This window comes from Atractosteus spatula, chromosome 20 (assembly GCF_055471065.1).
Source record: "Atractosteus spatula isolate fAtrSpa1 chromosome 20, fAtrSpa1.hap1, whole genome shotgun sequence".
Classification (NCBI taxonomy): Eukaryota; Metazoa; Chordata; class Actinopteri; order Semionotiformes; family Lepisosteidae; genus Atractosteus; species Atractosteus spatula.
In genome coordinates, this window is record NC_142725.1 from 6,880,813 (window position 1) to 6,908,043 (window position 27,231).

General features: G+C 41.3%; 1 protein-coding gene across 1 annotated transcript; it reads right to left on the minus strand.

Moving 5' to 3' along the window:
- muc5.7 (mucin5.7) lies at positions 1-26,306 on the minus strand. Its single transcript, XM_088938477.1, has 12 exons — positions 26,220-26,306; positions 21,589-21,633; positions 18,409-18,442; positions 17,882-17,911; positions 15,453-15,624; positions 14,774-14,877; positions 13,207-13,378; positions 5,785-5,888; positions 4,678-4,858; positions 3,208-3,311; positions 934-1,105; positions 1-133 (listed from the first exon to the last, which is right to left on the minus strand). Exons 1-12 carry the CDS (start codon positions 26,304-26,306, stop codon positions 1-3), a joined length of 1,338 nt encoding a protein of 445 aa, XP_088794603.1.
- Between the last annotated feature and the right edge of the window lie 925 nt (positions 26,307-27,231).

Consider the following 27,231-nt stretch of genomic DNA (forward strand, 5'->3'; position numbering starts at 1 on the left):
TTACGCCACTGTCGGCGGCCTTCTGTGCTCGCAGAACTGCGGAGGGCAGGTGAATCGGACCTTGTAATCTTCACAGGGCTTGTTGGGCGGCTGCTCGGCATTTACGCAAGCGAAGCCGTAGGTGGCGTCGTACCTGCAGACCGGCGAGGGGAAAGGAGGAACACCAGGAGAAATGGATGAGTCCAGATGAAGTCACGATGTTGACCATTCTGTCTATCCCTGACAATCAAACAAGTGGGTTGTTACAAAACTTGGTGGGTTCTTTCTGAGTGGAAGAAAGAAAAAGTCCACGATCACATGGGATGAAAAGTATTATAAAAAAAAGGGCAGATCGGTGGCTAAGGATCTGTGCCTGTGGCTGGGAGGTTGCAGGTTCAAATCCCACCGCCGGCAGAAGAATTCTACTCTGTTGGGCACCCGAGCAAGGCCCTTAACCCCCCAACTGCTCCAGGGGTGCCGTATAAATGGCTGACCCTGCGCTCTGACCCCAAGCTTCTCTCCCTGTCTGTGTGTCTCATGGAGAGCAAGCTGGGATATGTGAAAAGACAAATTCCTAATGCAAGAAATTGTATAGGGCTAATAAAGTGATGTTATGATGTATATAAACTCAAGAAATGAAAATAAATTGCATTTATATAGCGCTGTAACCATTCTTTGTCAGCCGGCTCACAGCAGAAAAAGCAAACATTAAGATATTCACTCTGATAAACTTCGTTTTATGCAATGATGTTTGTAAAACCAAATTTCTATTGTGTTCTTCCCCCTATTCCAAGTGGATAACTGAAGTTCTGCCCTGTTAACAAAATTTAACCAGGGTGTGATGTTACCAGCATTAGTTTAACCCGTCCGGGTCATTCGTGCCAGAATTACAGAATAACAATTCTGGATGCATATTAATCCGTCTGTTCCTGTCCGCGGCGGCGTCATTCTTACACTTGGAAGACGTTATTGGTCTGCAGGGCAGGAGTGCCGGCAGTGGTCATGACCTCGATGCCCAGCGGGTCTGAGCAGACCCCCTCGGGGTGCTCCACCAGGATCTGCTGCAGGGTCTCGTAGTCGCCACGCCCACTGGGGTCGTCGATGTCAAACCAGCCAGTCCTGCACACTGTCGCAGGGAGACAGGAGCAGCAGCATCAGAGCCAGTCTGACCTGGCGGGGCTCGGGCTGCCTTAGTCTGTCCAATTCGAAACCGACTGGGACTGCTGGGGCAGGGCGGCGGCTCTGTGGCTAAGGATCTGCGCCTGCGGCTGGAAGGTTGCCGGTTCGTATCCAGCAGAGGAATCCTACTCCGTTGGGCCCCTGAGCAAGCCCCTTAACCCCAGCTGCTCCAGGGGCGCCATATAAATGGCTGATCCTGCGCTCTGACCCCAAGCTTCTCTCCCTGCCTGTGTGTCTCATGGAGAGCAAGCTGGGATATGTGAAAAGACAAATTCCAAATACAAGAAATTGTATATGGCCACTAAAGTGAGCTGATCTGATCTGTACTGCAGCACATACAGTAAGTCTACAGTATGCACCTAGCCCTCACCCTGACACTGCTTCTGCTAATTCAGACCAGAGCCAGAAACCCAGGCCCTTGTCCTAAAAGGGCCTGATCATTTTGATGACATATTTTGATGAGATAGTTAAGCAAATTTTCTCATGTATTTTTCTTATTTTTGCTCTTAAATATGCATTTGATGCTTTTTTTAGATGACTAATGTCTGTTTCTGTACTGGCTGGTCATCTGACCTAATGAAGACAAACAGCCCTTCACTGTACAAAAAGGCATACAATTGTAACAAAAGATCGTTCTTACTAATGCAATGTTGCTTGAATTCCTGAGACCACAAGGTATTGTGTTCCATTGTACCATTGTTTTCTTTGATCCAAAGGCTATGTTTGTGGGTTTTGTTTGTGCGTTATCCTTAGGTTTGGCTCCAGCTGTGAATTTTCAAATCAAATTTCACCTCCGTCTTACGAGGAAATGAATGCAGATATCTGACCCCTGATCTAACTTGCAGACCAGGTTCGGTTTTCTGGAGCTACAGGTCAGTCTGCAAATACGGCTAAGCAAATGATCCCTGAAATTGCAAAGAGGAAGTTAAAGTCTTTGTGAAAAATGTGGACACTCCCACTGGCACTGTGGCACCAGAGATGCTCACACATAAACCTCGTTGTAGAAAAAATATAAACATTTAAAACACAGCCTAGTTCACTTGAGCCCTTACTATTTGACACCCTACCGTCCAGCAAAACATACTTTCTAATCACGGGCTTCCCTCCTACCTGACCAAACTTCTAACCTTTGCTCTAAGGACACAGGGTGAACAAAACCTTGTATACCCAGCAACCCTGGTTGTTACAAACTCAGTGACGAGCAGGTGAAACTAGTTACATCTTAACCAGTCTTTAATGGCAGGGCTATGGTTATTGCAAGCCCCTGTCACTCATACCTCTAAGTGCAACAGGAATGAGCAGAAAAGTGAATTTTCCCACTTTGCCACCTGTTTGTGAAGAACACTCAATAGGCCAAAAAGTCAGCCTTAGGTACTTTTGCTGGGTGTACTGCTCAGCTAAAGCTCCCCCATCAGAGAGAAGCATCGCTAGTAATAGCTCACAGGACAAAACAACAATAAAGCACCAGTGACTCCAAGAGGTGTTGGAATTTACAGACATGTGACATTTCAGCACAATAGCCTCTTACAGACACTCTCAATGCCCACTAGTCAAGTGGAAGGGCCTTTGCCCTCTGCTATTCTGTCCAAAGACATTTCATTGCCAGAAACTACTGCTGCACACTGTACTGTTGTGCACTTGATAAAAAAAACTTTGATTGATGTCATGTGGTCATGCACACGAAACCAGATGCAAAATAATGAATGTGTTTCCTTGTGTGGATTTATAGGCTAACGGGCTGTTGCCGTCCAGTGTCCAGTAGTCAGGGCTGTCTTGAAGAACGCTACCCTTTCCAGGCCAGACACAGACCATAAGATTGTGTGGGCTGCAGGTTTCTCTATCACGCACTATAATGGAAAAAGACAGCCTTCCCAGCCTGTCACGCTTCAGACATTGTTAAAGGTGTACGTTTGGGTTGGTCCTAGAGAATATTCCGTAGAATTACATCAATTATAGCATTGCCACATTTGTTGGGATTATTTAATTCCAAAAACTATGCAGGCCCTTTCTGGTTTCATAAGGAAGGAATTTGGAGGAGCCCAGCCTTACCTTGGCAGAAATCCATAGGACAGGTCAGCATGACACGGTAGTCTTCACATTTGCCACTGCTTTGGTCAGAATTGATGCAGGCAAATCCATATGCGACATCATAGCTGAATGAAGCAAGAGTTTGAATCAATTTGCAACGGCCGAGAGATTTCCTTTGCATCTGAGTTTTGGAAATGCCAATTGCTTTGTACCTTGGCCAGCCTCTACAACCTTGACACAGGCACTAAAGCAAAGGAAAGCTGGGATCGCTTGATCCTCTGTCATTGTGCGAGCCCACAGTGCAAGCAACAGAGCCACAATCAGATGGACCACTGATCCAGCTCTCGCTGATAACGCTGAAGCACCAGCTAAAATTCAGCTAGAAAATACAGCACCAGTCAGGGTCTTCAAAATGTTCCTGAACTACAGAGGGCACATCTGCCATGGTGACACTCAAGAGGCAGTCAATGCTGAATTAAAGGGACTTCAAAATATTCCTCCCTTTCGAAGCATTACAAAAATAATTACTACTTATGGCAGAAACATCTAACAAAACTTTAGGAATGATAAGAAAAGAATACTGGTAATTTAACAACCGGAGTATCAAATTTTTTTCGTCACTCCCTGATAAGGGAAGAAGTGACCTCTGGCAGCCAAAAGGGTCATCTTCCGATGCACCAAAGCTAAATGCTAATTATAAGAGAGCTCTGAAGCTGTAAGGCCACTCCCTTTCCTAAACTTGTAAGTACAGTCCAGAGACCCGGAATGAAAAAAAGAAATGCAGGCGATGTGGAGAGTGCTTTTACAGAACTTGCATTACATATCACTTACCACCCACCTCAGGTATGGTTTTGGAAGTGCATTTATGAAATTTATACCTGCTGCTGCCCTGCCTGTTGTGGCTTCACTTTCTTCTTAACACCCTGGGGTGCTACAAGCACCTTAAACAGAGGCCTGTCATTTTTTGTGTCATTTCTTCTCTGGCTGTATTTGTCTTCTGCCAGAATCCATCTGCATTCATATTTCCTCTGGTACGTACAGTATGTGGCTTTAGTGCCATGATTTTTCAAAGCCTTCTTTAATCTTTGAATATCTAAACTCTCCAACGATTAATTATTTATAACTGCTGTAGGTTGCTGTCTAATGATTTTCAAGTCTCACTCCATATTCTCAAAATAACTTATACTAATTATCTTTGAGCAAAATTCATTTTTCTTAATGTTTATTTCTCCAGAGATAGCTCACTGTGTCTCGATCTGTGATGTATTTATTTTATAATCTCAAATGTTTAATAAAGATATACATATATATATATATGTTGTTAAATTATTGAGCACATTATTATTAACAGGCGTCAATAATATTATCAATAAGCTGTTTTTCATTGACGGTGCAAAGATACTTAGCTGGATTTTCCCAAACTTTGAACAGTACTGTAGGACACTGAAATTCCTCACATGTCTAGCCTGACTGAACCATGTCTCGTCTCACGTGAGAAAGGTGTTTCCAGTGTGCTTGGCAGGTATCCCAGCCACCGTCTGCGCCTGGATAGCAATGGGATTGTAGCAGATGTGCTCGGGGTATTTCTGGAGAAGCTGGGTGATTGACTCAATGTCCCCAACACCAGATGGATCATCACTGCTAAACCAACCGGTTCTGCACTCCTGGGATACTGGAAAACAGTAGTAGAAGTGGAGAGAAAGTCAGGAAAGTGAATTTGAGAAAAGGTTGGGAAAGTGGTGTGGAGCAGTGGTCAGGGTTCTGGACTTGCAAGGGGAAGGTTGTGGGTTCAAATCCCACGGGAGACACTGCTGTACCACTGAGCAAGGTTCTTCACTTGACTTGCTGCAGTACATTGCCCAGCTGTACAGATGGGCACAAATGTGAGTAGAGGAGAGAGTGTCTGTTTCAGATTTAGTGGGAGAAGTGAATTCTGTAGAACTGGAAGACTCATGGCAGACACAGAGAGTTGAGGGTGCAGGCTGGTTTCTACAGAGAGGATGAGGCTGAAGAGCTGCCTGTCCCACAGGGAAGCTGCTCCTGCCCAGTCTGGAGGAGGGGGATGGGGTCAGCCCATCAGCCCTCAAGTACACGCATTAGTTCCTTAAAACAAAATTGAACTCAACAAGTATAAATATTATTTTTTCAGATGCGTTTGGTTTTATTTGAAGGGATCTTGAAGGGTGCCAATACGTTTGGCCGCTATGTTGTTCGGGTAAAACAGCATTACTTGTTTCCAATTGAACCTTGAGATGAAAAACATGTTTTAGAATAAAAAGGACAAGTATTCCCCTGACATGCGGTACGGGTATTAAATATCTGTCATTATCTATGTGGTTTATTTCATTATGACTTTTTTCTTCGTATTTGTCAAGGGGTGCCAATAATTCCGGAGTCCACTGTAGTGTATATACACAGGCACTAGATTGCAAGATTAGGATCTTATCTTCTTCCCGAAAGGCTGTTATAAAATCCATTAGTAATTAGAATGGAAGGGCACAGTAAATAGTTAATAAGAATAGGTAAAAATAAATGAGGAGTCTACTTTCCAAAAAAAGGCAGAAAAAAAGCACTTGTGAAAAGTAAAAACACCTGTACCTGAGCAGAACACTTCTGGGCAGGTAAATCGAACCCTATAATCCTCACACCTGCTGTCACTCTGATCTGCGTTCACACAGGCAAACCCATAGGTGGCGTCGTAGCTGGAAAACACAGCAAAGAAGCGGCTTCAAGTTTTCTTTCGGAGACCCTGAATTGTTTTTAGACAACCTAACCATGGTCATTCAAAGATGAGATAAGATCAGATCACTTTATTAACCATACACAATTTCTTGTATTAGGAATTTGTCTTTTCCACATACCCCAACTTGCTCTCCATGAGACACACAGGCGGGGAGAGAGAAGCTGGGGGTCAGAGCTTAGGGTCAGCCATTTATACAGCACCCCTGGAGCAGCTGGGGAGAAGGGCCTTGCTCAGGGGCCCAATGGAGTAGGATTCCTCTGCTGGTCGCAGGATACGAACCGGCAACCTTCCAGCCACAGGCCCAGATCCTTAGCCACAGAGCAACCGCACAATCAAGAGGTGTGAAGTCTGAGTGTGTATGAGTTCAGAAAACCATCTTTGAGAACACAGACGGAGAGATTAGAGTGGTCATGGCCGTCAGAGGTGAAATGGGAAACAATTTCAAAATTTCTCATACATCAGAAAGACTACAGAAACCAAAATTATCCTGTAGCTAGGATTACACCTTCCCCCTTCTCTTAACGACAGACTACTTTTCTTCTAAATTTTCTGCATTCATTGGAGGTTTCATTTCACACCTCTCTGCACCCATTCTGACTTCACACCTCTTGATTGGCCTCTCTTTCTGTCCCCTGCTCCCGCCTCTCACTCCTCCTCCCTCCCAGCCTTTGTTCTCCTGCTACATTACCTTTGCCTACTGCCTTGTCTCTCTCACACCTGAAGAAGGCTCCACGGCCGAAACGTTGTGTTCTCTTTCTTCTATTTTTCAGCATGGAATAAACCTATTACTTGTACCTTTACATGGAAAGTTGTTTACATACGTATGTGACGATGTTTGTTTGTCTTCTGTCCTATTTAAATGTGTAGTGTATCTGTTGTACAGATGCAGCCATTCAAAATGCGCGGGCGATACCGCATTATTTTGCGGTACGCTGTACGCAGTCTACCGCAAGTTACCGGTAAATACCGCGAGTTACCGTAAATTCTCCTATAATACGACAAGCAAAATAATAGTATCCGGAATTTCCGCAAGGTGGAGCTAATAAAGCTCAACCTCTCATGTTTGAGCTGTAGCCATCAAAGTCTTTAACGAAGATATTACTAATAGTATTAATAATAAATGACCTTGGACAAGCTGTAAACCCAAAGTATTGCCCTGGTCCACATTCTTTTTTTCATTGACCGTCTTTGTAAAAGTAACACCACAGCATTTCGCAATCACGCATTTTTTTCCAATCATGCAAAGTACAGTAATTTTTGAGAATCGATTCACCATGCCTTACACATGCTCATAAAAGAGATTGATTTAGGAACATAAACATATTACCGTATGCAAACTGTACTGTATACAGTATGTATATGTATATTTAATGTCTTAACTGTGCCCGTTTAAGTATTGAATATTTATATGGAATTTTACCACTGAAGGGAAATCTTAGTGCCTGAGCATAAAAAGAATAGGAGCATACTGCAACGCGTGTGAAGGCCATAAACGATATTAATTTTGGAACATAAACATACAGTATATGGCTGGTCTCGGTACTTTAAAGAAAACATACACGAAACATGGTTTCATTATGACCAGAATCGGTCTTGAGATATTTTTAACTTGATTTACAGTATTTGAGAGGTATGTCTTGACACCGATACTACGTAAGTACTGCTCACGTACTGTATATGTTTCTAGGTTTATATTATGCATTTCATACGGTCAAATTACTTTTGAGCAACTGATAAGAAGCGCGAAACGGTATGCCCAGGGCGTTCTAGTTTCGTTTTGTGCGGGGACTGCTTTAACTATATTGCCGTGGATTGATTAGAGATATCAAGTACATACAAGTCATTTTTTAAATGTTGTAGTTTGTCTTGTAAAAATGTTACGAGAACATCATCTGTCAACAATTACACAGGTTCTGTTTCCATATTGCGGATTTTGGTTACGTAATATTATTTTCTAATTTCACGTTGTGAATATATGATTTTGGCAAACAGAGCTGCAAAGAAGTACATTATGGGTTGTTGTTTTTTTTTGCAGTTTTATCTAGAACAAGCGATGCTTAAACCTTTGTCTGAGTCTTGTGAAACTATCCACACGACAGTTACCTACAGTAGGAGTTGACTTCAGTGATGTCACTGATGGGATGTTTCTAAAAATCCATCCTCTGTAAAACATCTTCTCTAGTTGTCCTGCATATGTATTCGCTAATGAAGCTGTGTGTTCTGAGCCTGGATCTCTACATTTCTGTATGAACCAGCTTAGAGGGCTAAAGACAGCTTGTGTTTAAATTGAGTGTAAGGTAATTTATGCTTCTAAAGTCATGGTCAGCATTTATTATTGTACTGTGCTGTAAACTTGTTCTGTGCCTAGTCACATTATTTTATAGCGTTTTTATTGCATTATCAGATCTGGTGGCGCTGTGTGTTAGTTTCCTGACTCCCATGTCACATGGTCTGTGATTGAATCCCATGGAACTACTGTATGACTTTATTTTTTAACAAACATTTCTTTGAAAAAATGAAACGTTTCCCTTGGTCAGAGATTAAATAAAACCTCACTCGCACCAAACAAATTTATATTTCTAAATATCACAACATGATCGAATTTAAGTCTTTTTAATAACAATGAATAGTCACCTATGCGTTACAAAATAAACATTTATATTGATTTGAATCGCGTTTTGATTTAAATCGTAAACGCGTATTTAAATATATGTGTTTAAAGGCGATATACTATATAAAAGCGCTGATTCTTATGGAGTGTGTTCCGCCGGGGATTCAAAAAATTTACTTTTTTTAATCGCGTATCTAAGGAAAATTGCAGTATAACTTTGTTCATGCACAAACAGTGGCATGTTACATTATAATTTGGGTGTCTCCCCTTGCCAGAAAGCTCTAAATTGCATTTTGAGTGCGGTTTTTGACTTTTTCTAAATTGCAACCCATAAATAAAGCTGATAAAGCTTAGACTAACTGTATTCTAAACTGTATTACAACGTAAATTGCAAAAATGCACTTGGAATCTGTCCAAGCCCTCCTACGAAAATTATTTAAACTGCGACACTGATCATTCCTCTCTAAATAAACTTAATTTTATATAGCGTTTTAGGCGAATAGGTAATTAGATTGCTCATAAACCTAATCGCTTTTTCTACATAAACACAGCGTGATTGCTCTCTGAAAATGCTTTTCCTTTATATTTAGGCTCAGATTTCAACTATAGATCGCATTATTATAAACTTTCTTGGAAAAATGTATTTTATGTAAACCATGTTTGCTATTAATTCATTTAGGGCTAAAATACATTCATTGTCTTCCAATCGAGTCGAGTTGACATTAGAAGCTTGCCACTCCCGGACTGTTACACCAACGCATTAGCACGTTAAAGCGATTTAATTGAGGAGCCCAGCTACCAGTTAACACTGTACTTCCTACTTTGAAAATACCTGTGAAACAGGTTTAATTCGTCACAGCCAGCACTCCTGCAGAGAGGGGGTTGTACTCGTAAAGTAGAAGCAGGCGAGATTTCCAGCGAAAGACACCTCCCCCCCCCCCTCAAAAACCCAGTAAGCAGTAATGCTTTATGTTGAAAATTGAGGTGGATTTTGTTTATGATAAAGAGGATAAACTGGGATGGGAGGAGGGTTTGGTTTTGCATAAGGGGCGGGATTATGATAATTGGATGAATTTGCGTATATGAGTATAATGGTTTGATATATTTGATTTTGTATTGTGGTCGTTATCTATGTTTTTGGTTGGTATAATGTTTATATGGTTGTTTTTGTTGGTTGGTTGTTATTATGGTTATTAATAATACGATCGATAGTTGAAATCTGAGCCTAAATAAAAAGAAAAAGCAAGTGATTAGGTTTATGAGCAATCTAATTACTTATTCGTTTAAAACGCTATATAAAATGAAGTTTATTATTAATTTGCAGGACAGAGCGGTGAACATTATTATGCATAAGACAAAGATAACGATCCTGATCAGTTTAGAAATCTGTGTACGCTGTAAGGTTTTTACTTCTTAAACTTTTAAAATACACGTTTCGAATAGAAAGAAATCCTCTTCCTGGTACAGTCGCATGAAGAGAGAGGCGAAACAGCCCTACGCAGCCCTGTCGCGCAGTACACGAATATAATCATATCGTTATTAAATTCTTTAGATACGCGATTCCATATTATATTAGCAGAAAAGCTTAAACTACCACTTTTTCACACGCTATTTCACATGTTAGTTAAATTTAATTTATTTATATATTATATATTTATATCTCTGACCAAGGGAAACGTCTCATTTTTTCAAAGAAATGTTTGTTCACAACGGCGACTGTCAGAAGATAGGACACAGCGGCTCAGGCACCCGCTGAATGGAAAAGGGGCACTTTAATGTTCTGTATGGCTAATACTAAAGCCAATACTAATATTCAATACTTTAATATCATTTTCTGTATGTTTAACAATAGTGGGTACTGGCCTAATTCGTCCCTGCTCCCGTTGTTAGGTGTTAATGTGTTGTTAAGTGTGAATTTGTACCTGTTTCCCTGAGGTCTGGCTTTTTTTCTGGAAAACCATAACTGGTCTTGTCCAGATTGACTGTCGGCGCCCAGGTCTGACAGTGCTGCTCCAGCAGTGCCAGGTTCTGGCGCAGCCTCTGTTCTGTGGGCGACAGCGGGACCAGGTCGTCTGCACAGAGCAGGAACTCGATTTCCATAATTAATGCAGATCAGTAAATCAAGGGACAAAACAATTATTGCGCCCGGCTCCTCAATGGGCTTTGACGTGCTAATGCGTTGGTTTAACAGTCCGGGTGTGGCAAGCATCTAATGTCTCCCGACTTTGAAAACCAAGTAATAACTTAACTATATGTGCAAACGTTTCATATGTTGCTATTTTGGATGCCTGTGGAGTGTATCTTATTTGCCGCGCGCCCTCCCCCCCTCTTTCCCTCAATTCAATTCAATTCAAGGTGTTTTATGCATGGCAGATGGGTTCAATCAGTGTTGGGTATTTACTTTGCTTTGAGATTCCACTTTTAAAGGTGATATATAAATTTTTGACTAAAATAAATTGATATCTTTGTCTTCTAAGCTCTCTGTGTACAGTGGAGCCTCCTGTCCAGCCAGCACATGTCCACAGACATTCACAACAGCGACATATCATAAAACGTTTGCACATATAGTGTGCAAAAATGCACCTTATTTACTAAAAATAAGACAGAGATACTGTATCAATTTATGTTGCATTAGCCTGATTATGATTAAAAAAACACATATAATTAAACACGTGTTTGCGATTTAAATCAAAACACGATTTAAATCAATATAAATGTTTATATTGTATCGCATACTGTCCAGCCTCCATTTCTCTATAAAAATTTACTCTATTACACACACACACAATAGAAGCAGGAAGCAGAAGCAGGGACCGTTGTCAGAAGGGAAGAAGGTGACTATTCATTGTTATCAAAAATGACTTAGAATCGATCATGTTGTGATATTTTGAAATATAAAAGTCAATTGATTGTCCATAATATCGCTATTCTATTTTTTCGAAGAAATGTTTGTTAAAAGAAAAGTCCAGCACCAGCTGGATTTGAACACACAACCCGTGAGTTGGTAAGTGGGCACGTAGACCAGTAGGCTACAGGGGAAGTCGCATGAAGAGAGAGAGGCGAAACAGCCCTACACAGCCCTGTCGCAGTACACGAATATAATCATATCGTTATTAAATTCTTTAGATACGCGATTCCATATTATATTCCCTATTAATCAAATTCTAAAAGTATGCTTGTTGACTCCGGTATCTCTTTAGTTAAAGACTTCGATGCTTAAAATGTTTAGGGAGAAATGGAATACTGGTGTGTATTTTTTCTTTAAAGTACCAAGACCAGCCATATACAGTACTGTATGTTTATGTTCCAAAATTAATATCGTTTATGGCCTTCACACGCGTTACAGTATGCTCCTATTCTTTTTATGCTCAGCTACTAAGATTTCCCTTCAGTGGTAAAATTCAATATCTACAACGGGCACAGCAAAGACGTTTACTGTAAGTCTTTCTACGACAGACCAACGGACCACGAGTGCCCCTGTCGGTCAACCAATCACGTACTGCGGTGCCGCGCGTCATCTTGCGTCACAATGCGCGACGCCACCTGCGGTACGTGTCTGTAACGCGCACTATGAATGGCTGCATCTGTATGTATGTCTCAGCTGTCTTCTTTTCAGTACCGAAAGCAAATTCCACCTACTATTGTTGTGTGGCAATAAAGAGTAATCTAATCTAATCATTTCCGTCTCTGAAACGATCTCTCCTCTGAGTGACTCTGCTCTGTTTTTCATGCTGGATATGACCTGCAGCCATATCACTCTGCAACTCACAGCTAGCAGTCCCCCTGAAGCTCAGCAGGTGTGAGCCTGGTCAGTACCTGGATGGGGGACTCCTGGGAAAAACTAAGGTTGCTGCTGGAAGAGGTGTTAGTGGGGCCAGCAGGGGGTGCTCACCCTGTGGTCTATGTGGGTCCTAATGCCCCCGTATAATGACAGGGACACTGTAATGTAATGTTTCTTTATTAGCCCTGTATAATTTCTTGCATTAGGAATTCATCTTTTCTCATACCCTAGCTTTTCGCCATGAGACACAGACAAGGAGAGAAGCTTGGGGTCAGAGCGCAGGGTCAGCCATTGTACGGCACCCCTGGAGCAGTTGGGGTTAAGGGCCTTGCTCAGGGGCCCAACGGAGTAGGATTCCTCTGCCGGCTGCGGGATTTGAACCGGCAACTTTCCAGTCACAGGCGCAGATCCTTATCCACAGAGCCACCGCTCCGCCCAAACAGGCGCAGTCTCATTAAACAGGTGCAGTCCTTCAAATGAGACATAAAACCGAGGTCCTGGCTCTCTGTGGTCATTAAAAATCCCAGGACATTTCTCGAAAAGAGTAGGGGTGTAACCCCGGTGTCCTGGCCAAATTTCCCATTGGCCCTTACCAATCATGGCCTCCTAATAATCCTCATCTCTGAACTGGCTCCATCACTCTGCTCTCCTCCCCACCGAGAGCTGGTGTGTGGTGAGAGTACTGGCACACTATGGCTGCTGTCACATCATCCAGGTGGGGCTGCACACTGGTGGTGGTGAAGGGGAGTCCCCATTACCTGTAAAGTGCTTTGAGTGGAGTGTCCAGAAAAGCGCTATATAAGTGTAAGCAATTACTATTATTAAAGGCAATCGAACATGATGTATATTCACTGCAGGGCGTGGCAGCTGACGGAGGTGCCTCACACTTGGAAAGTGTCCCCAGTGAGAGAAGCTGGGGTTCCCGACAGCGTCTGCGCCTCGATGGCCAGGGGTTTGGAGCAGATCTCTCGGGGGTACACGGTGAGCAGCTCGCTCAGGACCTCATAGTCTCCGTTCCCCGACGGGTCATCGATGTCAAACCAGCGCGTTCGACACCCTGTTTGACACAGAAACACGACCGTTAGAAAACTGAGCTTCTCTACAGGTATTCATTGGAGGCTGAATGAGGTTTAAACCAAAATAGTTTAGAATTGTAGGGATAATGCATGAAAGCTTCATCACTTGTGTAGTCCATTTCTAAAATGATATAAAATTGTTACTCAACACCGATAAAACTGAGGTTCTGTTGTTCGGAGGCAGCAATACTGATAGGTATTGATAGGACTACGATAACTTCAGCACTTAACTCAGAGGATTTAAAAACCTGCCTCAAAGACTCAGCACGTAACGTAGGCATCATATTAGACACAAGGCTCTCATTTAACTCTCATGTTAAAACAGTATTGAATACATGTTTCCTACAGTTAAGAAACACTGCAAAACTAAGGCAGTTTCTTTCCACTCAAGACACAGAGAAATTAATACATGCTCTTGTATACAGCAGGTTAGACTACTGCAATGCCCTACTGTCAGGGACTAGCAGCAGCTAGAATTGTTACTAGGAACAGAAAGTACGACCATACAACCCCCATACTTTGCTCTCTTCATTGGCTTCCTGTCAGGTACAGGGCGGACTTTAAAATCCTTCTATTTACTTACAAGGCTCTCAGAGGTCAGGCACCTGTCTATCTAATGGACCTTATTAATGTATACCATCCAAGTCACCTGCTTAGATCACAGAATGCAGGTTTTCTTCATATTCCACGCATTAATAAAATGACAGTTTAGTTACAGGGCCCCTAGCTTATGGAAGAGTCTCCCACCCCCAAATCCAGACTGAAGATCTATGACTTCAGCCTAGCCTACTCCCACCTTACATCATAGCCTGCTGCAACCATGGCTGCTGGTGCTGCTGTACTTGCCATTGTGTGTCTCTGTGTTGGCCCACCAGGTAGATACAATTGTTCTGACCAAACTATCCTGTTCTCCTCCCCACATGTCCGGATGGCACCACCTGAGTTGGATGCTGCATCACTGCCATGGATCCAAGAGGGACATCGTGGATATAGCTATCGTTTAGGAGGATTTTGCTGGTCTACAGAGATCTGCATGGAGTACTGACATACAGAAGGCATGATGGATGGATTAATACCCTCATTGATTTATTTATTTTTTTAATTGTATAATGTTAGCATGCCCAGAGGGGTTGGGCAGCCAGTTGACCTTGGACCCCCCTAGAGGTTTTTTTTGGGAGGTTTTGGTTCCTCTCCTCCATTGTCTTCTGGCCTTTTCTGTTCTGTATTCACAACATGTACGGTCACTTGCATTGTTAAGCGCCTTGGGGCAACCTTGTTGTGAAAGGCGCTATATAAAAATAGCCTGTGAGAAACCGTCAGTGCCACAGATGGCGCCCCTCTGTCTTGGGACGCGTATAAACATTCAGGAAACGTACCTGAGCAGAAGCTTCCTGTGCAGGTGAACATGACTTTGTAATCATCACATCGTCTCCTCTTCTGCTCAGAATTCAGACAGATGAAGCCTTCTGTGCAGTTAAATCTGGGAAACAGGAATGAGCCAAATGGAGTTTAAAACGGGTCAGGAGGAACTCTCAAATCGTTATTAGAATTTGACCAAACTACTGAAAAAGGATGATTGTGCAATTAACTGTAAAAAAAAATCTAACATTTTGAGATTCATATATTTTTTTTTATACAGCTTCCCAACAAATCCTTGCCAAAGATATTTCAGATGACGCCCACAAAATTTCAACTAGCAATGCATTTGACAGTTTCCATCTACAGCCGATTCATGGAAGGAAAATCTAAGCCTATTTGTACCTAATTAGGAGCAGCCAGCTGGTGAAAGCTTAGATGTGTCTTTGTCATGATCATTTTTGACCTCCAGGGAACAACATATACTGTAAATCTCAATCCCTTTGAATGAATGTGAGCGTAAAATATGACACAAATGTCTCCCCAAAAGCAGTAACTCCTAACCTCGGATGTAAATTTTGTAGAAACCAATGGCCTCAAGTCATCAATCCAAAAGTGTCAATAAACAACTGGGCCTGTTGCTACCTGATATGAAGTTTCATTCGAGTGGCGTCTGGCTTAATAAAGACAGGCCCGAACCTGTTGAAGGTGTTTAGGGTTTGGTAGGACTTAAGTCCTGAGATTGTCTGTGCCTCCATGTCCACTGGATTCTCGCAGATATGATCCCCATGGTTCCGCTGGAGGTCAGCCAGGAGCTCTTTGTCTCCTAATATGGTCACATCCCCATCATCAAACCAGCCTGTCCTGCAAGCTTAAAGAGAACAGGATCTTTAATGTTGATTTGGCTGTGGAACCTGGGTTTTCTTACACACAGTAAGGTCTATATAACTAATATAACATATACATAATAATATAATATAATATAACATAACATAACATAACATAACTTAACATAACTCATTGCCTTTTGACTCAGTCTTCTGCAGCAGTTAATTTGTGTGGGCTCAAGGGTGGTATTTGCCGTTCTGTCTTCAAAGTCCACTTTTTCTGTGAATATTTCTGGGTGATTTTTGATCAATGCGATCCAAAACTGTCTAACAAACTAAAAAAATTTTAAATGAAGTTTGGTGAATTTAATAATTGCTTGGTTAGAATTTAAGAACAGCATGCAGCAAGGGCCCGTGAGTAGCAGAACTGGGAACTTTCTGTGCTCCCTTGTCCAAAAAAATCCAAAAAACGATAAATGTTTGTTGGAATAAGAGATCTCAGCAACAAAACTACCAGGCTCCATTCTTCAGTACAAGTATAATACGGGCCAAAAGAGTTAAAAGCAGATGTATAAGTAATAAATCAAAATAAATATCTCCTGGAAAATTATGTGAGATATTTTATTTAACAAAGTACTGTCAGAGACAAAATATTTCTTTGAAAAAAATGAAAGGTTAAAAAATTACCTTTTGCCTAAATAATTGCTCTGAGTACATTTTCTGCCAGTGTGTTTTTGCAGTGCATTTCATTGCAAAAGTACTTCATTCCAGTTGCTGTAAAGCCGGTTTCCTTTTTTTTATAACATCTGTCTATCTACTAAGTTTGTGCACCAAAATTGTAAAATACAAAAGATCCAGGGACTTTGGAGAGGACAGATCTCTTCTTCAGGGACTCCCTGCCTCTCTTTGTTCTGACAATTCAGGAGCTTTGGGCTGCAAACGTTCTGCAGATCTCTGGCCTGCACTGTGAATGTATATCTGTATACAGAGTCTCTCCAGAGGTGTTGAAGGCCTCTTGGGTCTTGTTAAAAACAACGGACAGGGGAGATCCAGGAATACATTGTGGAAAAACACACCACTGATCAACGAAAACACGTTTTGCTCCAGTTAGAGAAATTCATTTCGAGGTCGCACACTGATCGGAATGATGTCTATCAAAGGAAATCATTTTTCAAGACAAGCTCCCATAACTTAAAACACATGTATGCTTTTCTAGCCTTTTACACATCCTGGTGGTTAAGCTTTCTGAATAATACGACATGAGATCACAACAAATACATTCACGAGTTTATTTGAGTCAATAGACCTATAGGTATGAAAGTGTTTAATATGTCCTACTACTGTATGTATCATGTAAGATAAGAGATAGAGATCACTTTATTGGCCATATGCAATTTCTTGTATTAGGAATTTGTATTTTCACATACCCCAACTTGCTCTCCATGAGACCCACAGACAGGGAGAGAAGCTGGGGGTCAGAGCGCTGGGTCAGCCATTTATACACCACCCCTGGAGCAGTTGGGGTTAAGGGCCTTGCTCAGCGGCCCAACGGAGTATGATTCCTCTGCCAGCTGCGGGATTTGAACCAGGAACTTTCCTGCCACAGGCGCAGTGCCACTGCCCAACCCGTATACTATGTATGTCCATTTCTGTGTGTTTACAGCCTCACCTGATGGCCTGTATTTTGAAGTGTATCTAAAACACTGCCTTGCTTGACAATGATTGCCTATATTGACTGTGCTCTGACACCAGCTCTTAAATGTTACCCTACTCTTGCCAGCTGCTCCCTGCTGTCCTAGGAAACACTGTATTTGTGCTTCTGACTCCTTCACTCCACACAATAACTGCATTAACTGAGTTCACTGAGCCAGAAAGTCCACTGCAGATCTCTTGTGACAGGATGCCAGCTTTCTGACTGGATGTCCAATGCCAGCTTCAGCTGGCAGAGTATGCTGATGTTTTTTGGGACGTTGGCTCCAGATTTGTAGGTCCGAGCTTGGCAGGCCACCAGCGTCATGGTCTGTTGGACTCTGGTCTTTCAGAAAGCAAGTTTGATCACTCAGTGGCTTCAGAGGGACAACACCATAGAAGCCAATAAACATGGGAGACCTTTTGCCCCATCAGACTGGGGGTTCAATTTCCTTATAGTCCAAAAGGCCAATACTGGCTGTTCTAGGAATAAGAGCAAAGTATTTCACCTTTGCAAACTGAGGAAAAGGTTACAATCTATATTGCCCATCGGACTTTACCAACCCTCTATTGAACCGATTTTCAGTTTGACATAAAGAAAGAAATACTTACTGTCTTCACGAGGGCTGATAGTTAGCAAATCTAAAATATAAAGTTAAACACATTAGTCACAAACAGTAGGGCCAAATTTTTCAAGAGGCCTTTTAATTGCAGTGAAATGTCAAAACTATTGTTCTTCATCTAATTTGTATAAATCGCCTTGTCATCGTTGATCAGACATCTCTTTGCTGGACAGAAACCAAACTTCGAGAGTGGGAATAATGGTGAGAGTTTTTATTTTTTTTGTGTTGTCTGCAACATGAAGTGTTTATCCATTTTACTGTTCTCAATGCCTATTGAACGTACTTATTCTAAACTACAAACTCTTTTGTAACAACCAAAAATCTGAAATACAACATTAAAACTTCATAAATACGTGTTTAGGCAAAAGATGGATTTTTTGTTTATAGATCTTATTCTTATTCTACATAATAAATGTCATAAAATGCTGAAAGAAGCCTTTAATTCCTCAGTACTATTAGTTTTACTGTCAAAAAATTATATTTTCAGGAAATTACAACATTTCTACATCTACTCACCAGCCAAGTCGATGACACAGGAAACCAAAACAACCTGTGAGAAGGAAAGACAGAATTAGACTGGAAATGAATTCTTCCCTCTACAGCAGAGACCCCACAGCCCTGCAGCAGTAGAGGGGAGCCCTGCACCCCCACCAGAAAATCATGATCAAATCTGACTGTGATTTTAGGTTGTTTTATGGATTGATAAATGTGTAATATGGAAAACCAAACATTTATTACAAAAATGCCATTTTGCAAGCAACGTATGCTCAATTTAAGACACAATAACAGTAAAGAATTCAACATTCCCAAAACACAAAACTAATCAACATTTCAATTCACAAACTGATGATATAGTTGAACAACAGTAGCAGCACCAGCGACGGCAAGATCTGCATTCCTGAAACAGCAGAAGCCAAAAGAATACGAGTAAAAACGTTAACGCTATGTTGACTGGTGACCGCAGTGATCAGGTGTTCACAATTTTGCTCTGGTTTAACTTTTGATCGTTGTGAGGAGTGAACGTTGTTACACCCCGTCAGAACGGGATGTTGATGTTGATGATGAGATGATCTTTAAAATGCAGCCTCTCGAAGCGCTTTAAAAACATGCTAAAGCGTATTCTGGAGTGGCATTGAGCACGGGTTGAGCACGGGTTCACTTTCTCCATCTGTCATGATGGAGTCACGTTTGAAGTATGATTGGTGGTCGTTTTATGTTTAAATGAGACGTTGCTCTCACACCCCTTGTACTCCACAGCAAGGCCAATGAAAAGACCTGCGAGAAGCGGCTGATCCAGAGGAGTGCAATGCTGCCCTCTAGTGTCCAATAATACGACTACAAGTGAATTCACTAGGAGCGGCCACGGAGAGCACGAAGTTGAACTTGAACTTGAACTTTATCGCCGTATGTAACCGGTCCATGTACTGGTACAATGGAATTCTTACTTACAGAAAGTCTCTAGATTGCTAAAAAAGTGTAAAAACACAAAGTGCAGACAGTGCATCAAGACAATATACAAACAAACAGTAGACAATGTACAAGTAAACAAGTAAACAGTTAGAATGTTTGCACATCACAAACCGTAGAACTTCACAACAATTCAACACAGACAGAAACCCTGACAAGCCGCTCTGACTTTGTGTCTTTTCCAAGGAAAGGAAGGGCTGGGGCTCTGGACTCAACGTGAAGGTGCTAGTCGAGTTCTAGGGCACAGACTTTGCAATTTCCTGAGCGTTGTGCGCCACTGTGAACAGGACTGGGCTTCATCGACACCCGATGAAACTGTGACCCTCTTTGATTTCCCAGCCTGCCGCAGGTCAATGGAGACATCAGATCAGGTCACCCCTCTCCTCCGATTGTCACCGAACCTTCTCTGTGTCGCCACAGAGCTCGCAGTTTGTCCGAAGATGAACAGGACAGAAGGTTGTGGAGTTTGTGTGTACTTCTACCTTCTCCCCGTGTGACCACTGAGACTTTTACTGCCACCCCAGACTGGGGGGATTAAAAATTCAGAAAAAGAAAAGAAATGTTGGCAATTATAAGGAACACACATGGCTGGTCTTCTGGCTGGACACTCAGAAATCAGGGTCTTAAGGTTCGGGTTTAAGTTGAGATCTGAATTAATTCAGCCTTTGATTGAACAATGTTCTTATAGAGACCTTGACATTCCTAAGACTTTGCAGATTGTTTGCAAAGTTGCTTATGACAGTTAAGAGGAAAACAAGTTAAGAGCTAATTAAGCTAAAAAAAATCTTGACAAGTTACAAAATTGCGTCTGTCTACATACTGATTACATACAGTACCAATTACAAAAAGCCCAGCTGCAGCAAAAGGGTCTTTAGCAGAAAGTCTTCTGGGGAAGTAAAATACTGTAACGTAAGGCTCTGTTGCCTGTTAATGAAGAATGGTGTGTTTTAATTTAGTGGATCACCAATGTTATCAGTTTCATCCACAACTGAAAAAGTCCTTTTAAGTGTTGTTTTTTGTAAACAGCAGCTACATCTAGTGGGAAATCCACTTTGTTTGGGTTTTTCAAGTTTTCGACAAAACAAAACTGTTCCTTACTACTAATCATTGACTTTTTCATATTGAATTTCTCACAATGGAGGGTGCTGCTCTGCTAGGGCAAATAAAAACAGGTCCTTTCTTCCTGCTTTGTCGTTACTGTGTCCTCTTTTAATAAAAACGGAAAAAGAGGTGTAAAGACACCTCCTGTTATTTAAAGATTTGGCATAGGGGCACATAAAGGTAAAACAAGAGCAAAGAACAGAATGAATCCAGCACTATGTATACATATAAGCCACTGAAGCAGATTTCACTGACTCAGATTTCTAACCCACTTAATTAAAGTGATATTTATTTTGTCACTCAAACTACAATTGTACAACTTTCCAGGGTGCTGTGTGACAAAGCACGCTTGGAATTCAGCAAGAGATTATAAAAATAACTAAGCTGGAAAATTACATTTATTTGTAAGAATCAGCTGATTTTTTTTTAACTTTAGAGTTCTAACATCTAAACAAATCGGATTTCTCCTGTTCGCCTGTTGTGCTCTGTCCTTCATGATCGTGAGTCAGAGTATAATTCAGGTGTCATACAGAGGAAAGGGTTTGGAAAAATTTTGATCTCCTATCTTGTGTATAAATGTCAGTTCATGCAAAGAATCCTCAGTGTTTTAATAATTTATATATAAGAGGTGCAAGTTAAGGGAAATCTATCAGACCTGCTCTATGGACTGATTAACAGCTACAGTATTATTGTTATATGCCAAAAAATAGCACAGATGCTAACTGAGTGAAAGAACAAGTAACAACATGATTTCATAAGAACTTATGAACATAAAATAAAGTATTAACTTGAACTTACATTTAAAAAATGTTCTTTCAACATTGTTAAGCATCTCAATGTCCACATATTTAAGTTAAAGAATAAGTCAGAAATTGTCACATCTAAAAAAAAGGAAAAGTGCCTTTTAATTAAAGGCTGATTTGTGTAATTTGCAGTAAATTATTCTTTACCAAACTGCACAAGATCTCTTTCACTAGTCATGGCATAGAGATCCAGAGATCTACATGTATTCGTTTTATGTCTTTGGTAACTGCTGAGCTGTAAAACGAGAGACAACCAGCACATGATGTACTCACTATATTATTGCAGTATAAGTTACACAAATCCACTATAAAGAAAAATTCATACCTGAATTATCATGGCATTCAGGAATTCCTGGACCTGGTATTCTTTCTAAAACACAAGAACATACCTTGTTACGTGAGTGCAGCACAGAAGCACTGGAGATCTGTAAGTGTTCCCTGATATGTCCACAGACACTGGTCTACGACAGTCTAAAGAAGCAGACTCACGACGTCTCAGTCCTTTTTCAGAACTTGTGTTGATCTGCAGGTCGTTGATCTCACTTTAATGTGGCAGAGCCACAGCTTCTTTTGCAGACCACGAGCTCTGACTGTCAAATCACACCAAACACTCCGACAGGTGACCCACAGATTTGTAAAGGGCCTCTTGCAAAAGATTTGAGCTAAAAGCCTTGTTATAGAATCCTTGGATGTGAAAAATAAACCAAGGAAAATAATCCTAAACTCTTGGAAAAAAATAAGTTTTCCACAAGGCCAGGAGGCACAGCGGAGTCTGTGTTGTCAGCTGTCACTAGTAACAACTGTATAATACTGTATGTCATTTTAAATATGCTCGTATTTTTTATAGACCTCAAACACTGATACACTAATATAATGTCCAGCTTAATTACATTGGTTTGAAAATGTATGTACAGTAGAAATGAGAAAAACACAGCTTTATTTCTGCCTTTAGATATACACATACAGTAATTAGCGATTTTTATCAGCATGTAGTAGAAGCCTCATTTACCTGAACTATATTGAATCTGGATTTCTGTGAAATAGTTTCTTGGTAATCATTTGAATTAACATACTGTACATTCATTTGAAGAAGCCAATATGTGGAAGCCATTAGAAGCTTACTGCTTTGGACATTTTAATTTCAGATGCAGATCTAATACAAATAAAGTGTGATAATGGCTCCAATTATCAAAGAATGATGCCGATTTCTTTCTTCATCACCTGAATTCAATCAGTTACTCATCTTTCTCTGAGACAATAATGAAACCTCCCATTTCATCATCACATTGGAACATTTGGAAACAGTTCACAACACACAGAAGTCCAATTAGATAGTGATTTCTTAGAGAAATTACAGTGTATCTAATTTCTGTTACATACTGTACCAGTTAATTCTGCTAGCTCTATATTTTGTAGTGCAAAAGGTAGCCCTTTAGGTTTATGAATGGTGGGAACGATTTCTGCCAATGACTTGATCAGCTACAATAACACTTAATACTGGGTGCTAATGGCTGCTTGAGTTGTTGTGATGAGGTTTTTGAAGATTATTATCAATGGGAATTAAAGATGCCATCTGGCAAGCTTGGGTGAATGTCTTGCTGAAACTGAACTGAATCAGTAACTGTCAACACTTCCGCAGAGCAACAGTCGTCAACTGCTGGCCCTAGTAATATACAGATATTGTATCTCTTGGCTGTCATAAAGATGTATTCACAGTATTACAGACATTTCATTTCTTTATTATTTAATATTGCAGTGGAAATGTTCTTCTGCCCCACACCCTGAATTCCCAACAGTGAACTTGTGGAAAATCCAGGTAGTTGTAACAGAATAAATGTGCAAAAGCCAGGAATGAAATGAGAATCCCACTGCAGAGCAGAATGATCCACTTCAGTTATTTCCCAGCTACAGACAAGTTGTATTGATGAAGCAGGAAAGCTATTATTTCTATTACATATCAATGCAAGTTCCCTTGAAGAAACAATCTTAATCCTCCGCTAGACTAAGATGGATCAAAGTGCTATGCAACTAGATTCTATCGATTGACACGGCATGAAAGCAGGTGCTCATTAGTTAAATGCTAAACGTCCTCGAAATTCTCTGTATGGTAAGGAAAAACAGCACAATGAAAAGACACAAATTCCACAATAAGACCGAATCTCTGCACTTTTCATGATACTCACCTGAAATATGAAGATTCAGCTGATTGGTAGGGATGCTTCAACTGCGTTCTTTAGAAAGAGACCCTTTAAGAACGTTACATGAGATGCGAGTGGTGTTTTTGTTCAACACAAAGCTAGAAAACAAGTCAGGAGCAGACCAATAGTATTTATGGAGCACTAAGAAGGCAGTAATTCTATCTGAATCTGGTTTATCGCTGGACAGTCTGTAACCACACCCTGACCTCGAGAGAATCCCGTTATTGAACGTGTATTATGACTGTAGGTAAGAGCTGAATGGGCCCTTCTTAGGTGCCTTAATAGGCTGAACAATGTTTGTCTCGTTCTCCTCCCCTTGTCGTGCTTTTCTCATGAAGTTCAGATTTCTGCTCAACTCTGATGCTGTCTGAGTACACATTTCTCTTTAAATGGCAGGGGCTTGATCCCCCCCAAAACTTTTGAGGTCTGTTTGTCATGTTTTCTCTTCTGAGCACAAAAGAGGAATATTTTAATTCAGACTGTTTGCAATAACCCCAAGTGGTTGGAGATCAAGGGGTATAGCACAATCTCACTGCTTCTAGAGGCCTCCAAGATGCTGCTATAAAGTCCTCAAATTCCTTACTTAAGACAGAGGTCCTGGCCTTATGTAATTTACCTATGGATTAGGTTATCTGTGCTCTGAGAATTGAGTGGCTTAGGCTGTCCCACGATTCAGCTAAGAGATGAAATACAAGTTGTCAAGATATGCTAAAATTGTTCCCTGCTGTGACCCTTCCGATACAAAACAGCAAAACGGCAAGGCCAGGTCTTCATGAAGTCAACACGTCAGCCTCATTCAATAATACACTGTGCTCATGAAACAATCCAAGGCGCGGAAACGAAGAGTCCGCTCCTCCAGGGTGTGGAAGTGGCTCCGGCAGTAAAGGCGCTGTTTCTGAGAGGCCCAGGCCCCGCAGGATCCGGCCTGGGTCGTGTCACTGGCTGACCCTGACCAGGACTCCTGGTCTCCCAGGACTTGGACTAATCAACCAGAGCTCCTCCAGCTCACAGAGAAATTGTGCCCCTGTAACTTGTGGGGGTATGGACAAGGGATGTCAGCATTGAAACCCTTCCTCCTGACGACCTGCAATACGTTAAAGATCAACAGCAGCTTGTTGTCTGACCGGAAGGCGTTACAGGGGGTGGTCAGGTCAGCCCAGTCCATCACTGGAGCACAGCTCCCCTCTGTTTCTGACATTTTCACATCTCGCTGTATCAGGAAGGCTGGAAGTATCGCAAAGGATTCCAGTCATCCTGGTTTCTCATTTTCCTCTCCCCTTCCCTCTGGGAAGCGTTATAGGAGCATAAAGGCACGAACTTCCGGATTGAGAGACACTGTCTTCCCATAAACTGTCAGATAACTGAACTGTACCCCTACCACTGGCTCACACTGATGTGTTTTTTTCTAAGATGTATGTTATTTAACTTGTTGTTGCTGCCACTGTTCTGTGTTTATGTTTTTGGTGTTTCCTTAATGTCTTTGTATTGGACCATTTCACTGCGCTGGTGCATATGGCAATAAACTGAACTGAATTGAAGAGCTCAAAGGTGGGCAGGTCACAGTAGCCTGTCTGCTATTTATTTTTCCTGTGTGTGGCTGCAGCATTTATTGCTGTGAGTCAAGATATGAAAGACAAAATGCAATGGGGCAATTCTAAATTACAGCAAATGTTGTACAGCAAAGGATGTTCTAAGTGAGCTGCTATTTACTGCACTAATGCTTTGCTGAAGAAGAACTTCTCTGATCTCAGCTCTTAATGTTTAAAGATTTCAGGTTAACTTTAAAGTTTCCTACATGCCATTACTGACCATTGAAGAGCTGAAAAGTTTGATTAAGGCTTGAGAAAATGAAGAGCTCCGACAGAACAAAATCCAGGTCAGACAGAGTCTGGGAAACATAAGATATGGAAAAAAAAAAATGTTCTTTTGTCTCCTGTGAAGTCATTCAGAAAAGGTAGCACTGGCCCCAAAACACAGGAGTTTACCAGACTAAAATGTTTTCCTAAGCTCAAGATTGCGGTTTTGGCAGAGCAGAGGGGCATATCACATCTCTTTACCATAAGACATATTCATCTGCATTAGAAAAGGAGACCTACAAATTTGGGAGGCAGACTTCAATCTCTTCTTTAAAAAGCAAACATACAGTGCCTTGCAAATGTATTCACCCCTCTTGGACTTTTTCACATTTTATTGTGTTTTCTTGGACATGCAAGCTCCCAGACACAGGTGTAGTTATTCTGAAATCATGTGAAACACCTCAACTGCACACAGGTGGACTCCAATCCAGTAATTCTGTGACTTGGAGAAGAGAGCTGGTGACTTCAGAGGTAATTAAGGTGTGTCAAAGCAAGGGGGTGAATACTTATGCATTCAACTATTTTCTGTTATTTTATTTTTAATTAATTGAGTAAAATTTCTGGATTTCTGGATTTTTGTTCTCCTCACGTTGACATTTTGGAGTACTTTGTGTCGATGAGTGGCAAACATTCTCGGTTAAATAGATCAGGGTTCCATGCTGGAACACAATAAAACGTGAAAAAGTCCAAGGAGGGGGGGCCTGTAAGTATGTTTTTTATAAGGCAAAAATACGGGTGTACCCAAACGCATGTAGCAAAACAGAAGGAAGTACAAGATCACCTTTTGGCTCAGCTGCTGGGTCAGTCTACTTGTCCCGCTGAGAAACCGCTGTGTTGACCTGCCTAGGGAGAGAAATGTACAACTGCTACTGGATTGACGGATGAAAAGTTACCTCCCTCACCCACTTCTCCCTCAGCTCGTGGTAACAAGACAGCTTGCACCCTCTTCCTGGCAGGGGGGCCACATCAGCAGACTTACATGCCTTCATGATGGACACTTTGATACAGTGGAAAGGGGTTGATTCTGAATTTGGTGGATTGTGGTTTCTCGACGTCCTACAACTTGATAAGCTCAATCAACACTTGCCTACAGCCCTCAGAAAGCTCTCCGACATTAACCATGATGACGTGTGTAACAACTGAATGTTTTCTGTGTGTTGCTGCCTCCTTCTATACCCCAGGGGAAGTGGAAACCTCCAGGGACCTTTCCATAGTCCCACAGGCTTCTAACGCACTTCCAAAGAGCAGAATATTATTGTAGATGTTTTTGTTGCAATTTAATTTTATTTATTTACAGTACAACTTTGATCTGTGCAATGCTGTTACAGTATAAAATATATAATTTTATTTACACATTATGCAATCAGTTACTCACTGTTATGTTTTTTTTTCCTATGCCATGGGAGTATGAATTATTTAGAGGGCATTGTGTATTAGTAAATATATAATAAAATTACACTGGCTCTACACGAATTTACCAGCGGTGTGTAAGTAGCTTAAAACCTTAAATGCACACTTTATATGCATGTTAATGTTGTGCAATGAAGTATATAACCAACTGGCATCAGCGTCTCTGTATAACTGTCAATTATAACCGAACAGAGCTAGAAATCCTGTAGCTGCAGTGCAAGAGGCACTGCTGATGACAAGCTTGAATAGTTCGGCAAGGAGGAAGGAAAAAACACTGACAAACTTAGGTAGGCTTGGTTGGTACAGACCTATCCAAACATAACTATGGCTATAATTGAAGCAAGAATCAACTCAAGGTTGTGTACACTTCTCCAAGCCATTTTTCTAGGTTTTCAGTTGGAATTGCCTTCAGACGATCTGACCATTTGTTTTTCACTTGGAGGCTGTGTGCTCTAATGTGGAAATAAAGGTAAAGTACATTCTAATTTAACATGTCCTAATTTC

What these genes read in the sequence shown, in the direction of transcription:
- muc5.7 (XM_088938477.1), bottom strand. Translation starts at nt 26,306, where the DNA reads ATGAAGGCATGTAAGTCTGCTGATGTGGCCCCCCTGCCAGGAAGAGGG. An exon ending in CACAGGAAGCTTCTGCTCAG is followed by an intron (nt 13,379 to 14,773) that starts GTACGTTTCCTG and finishes TGTGTCAAACAG; the next exon opens with GGTGTCGAACGCGCTGGTTT. An exon ending in ACCAATAACGTCTTCCAAGT is followed by an intron (nt 134 to 933) that starts GTAAGAATGACG and finishes GCCGGTCTGCAG; the next exon opens with GTACGACGCCACCTACGGCT.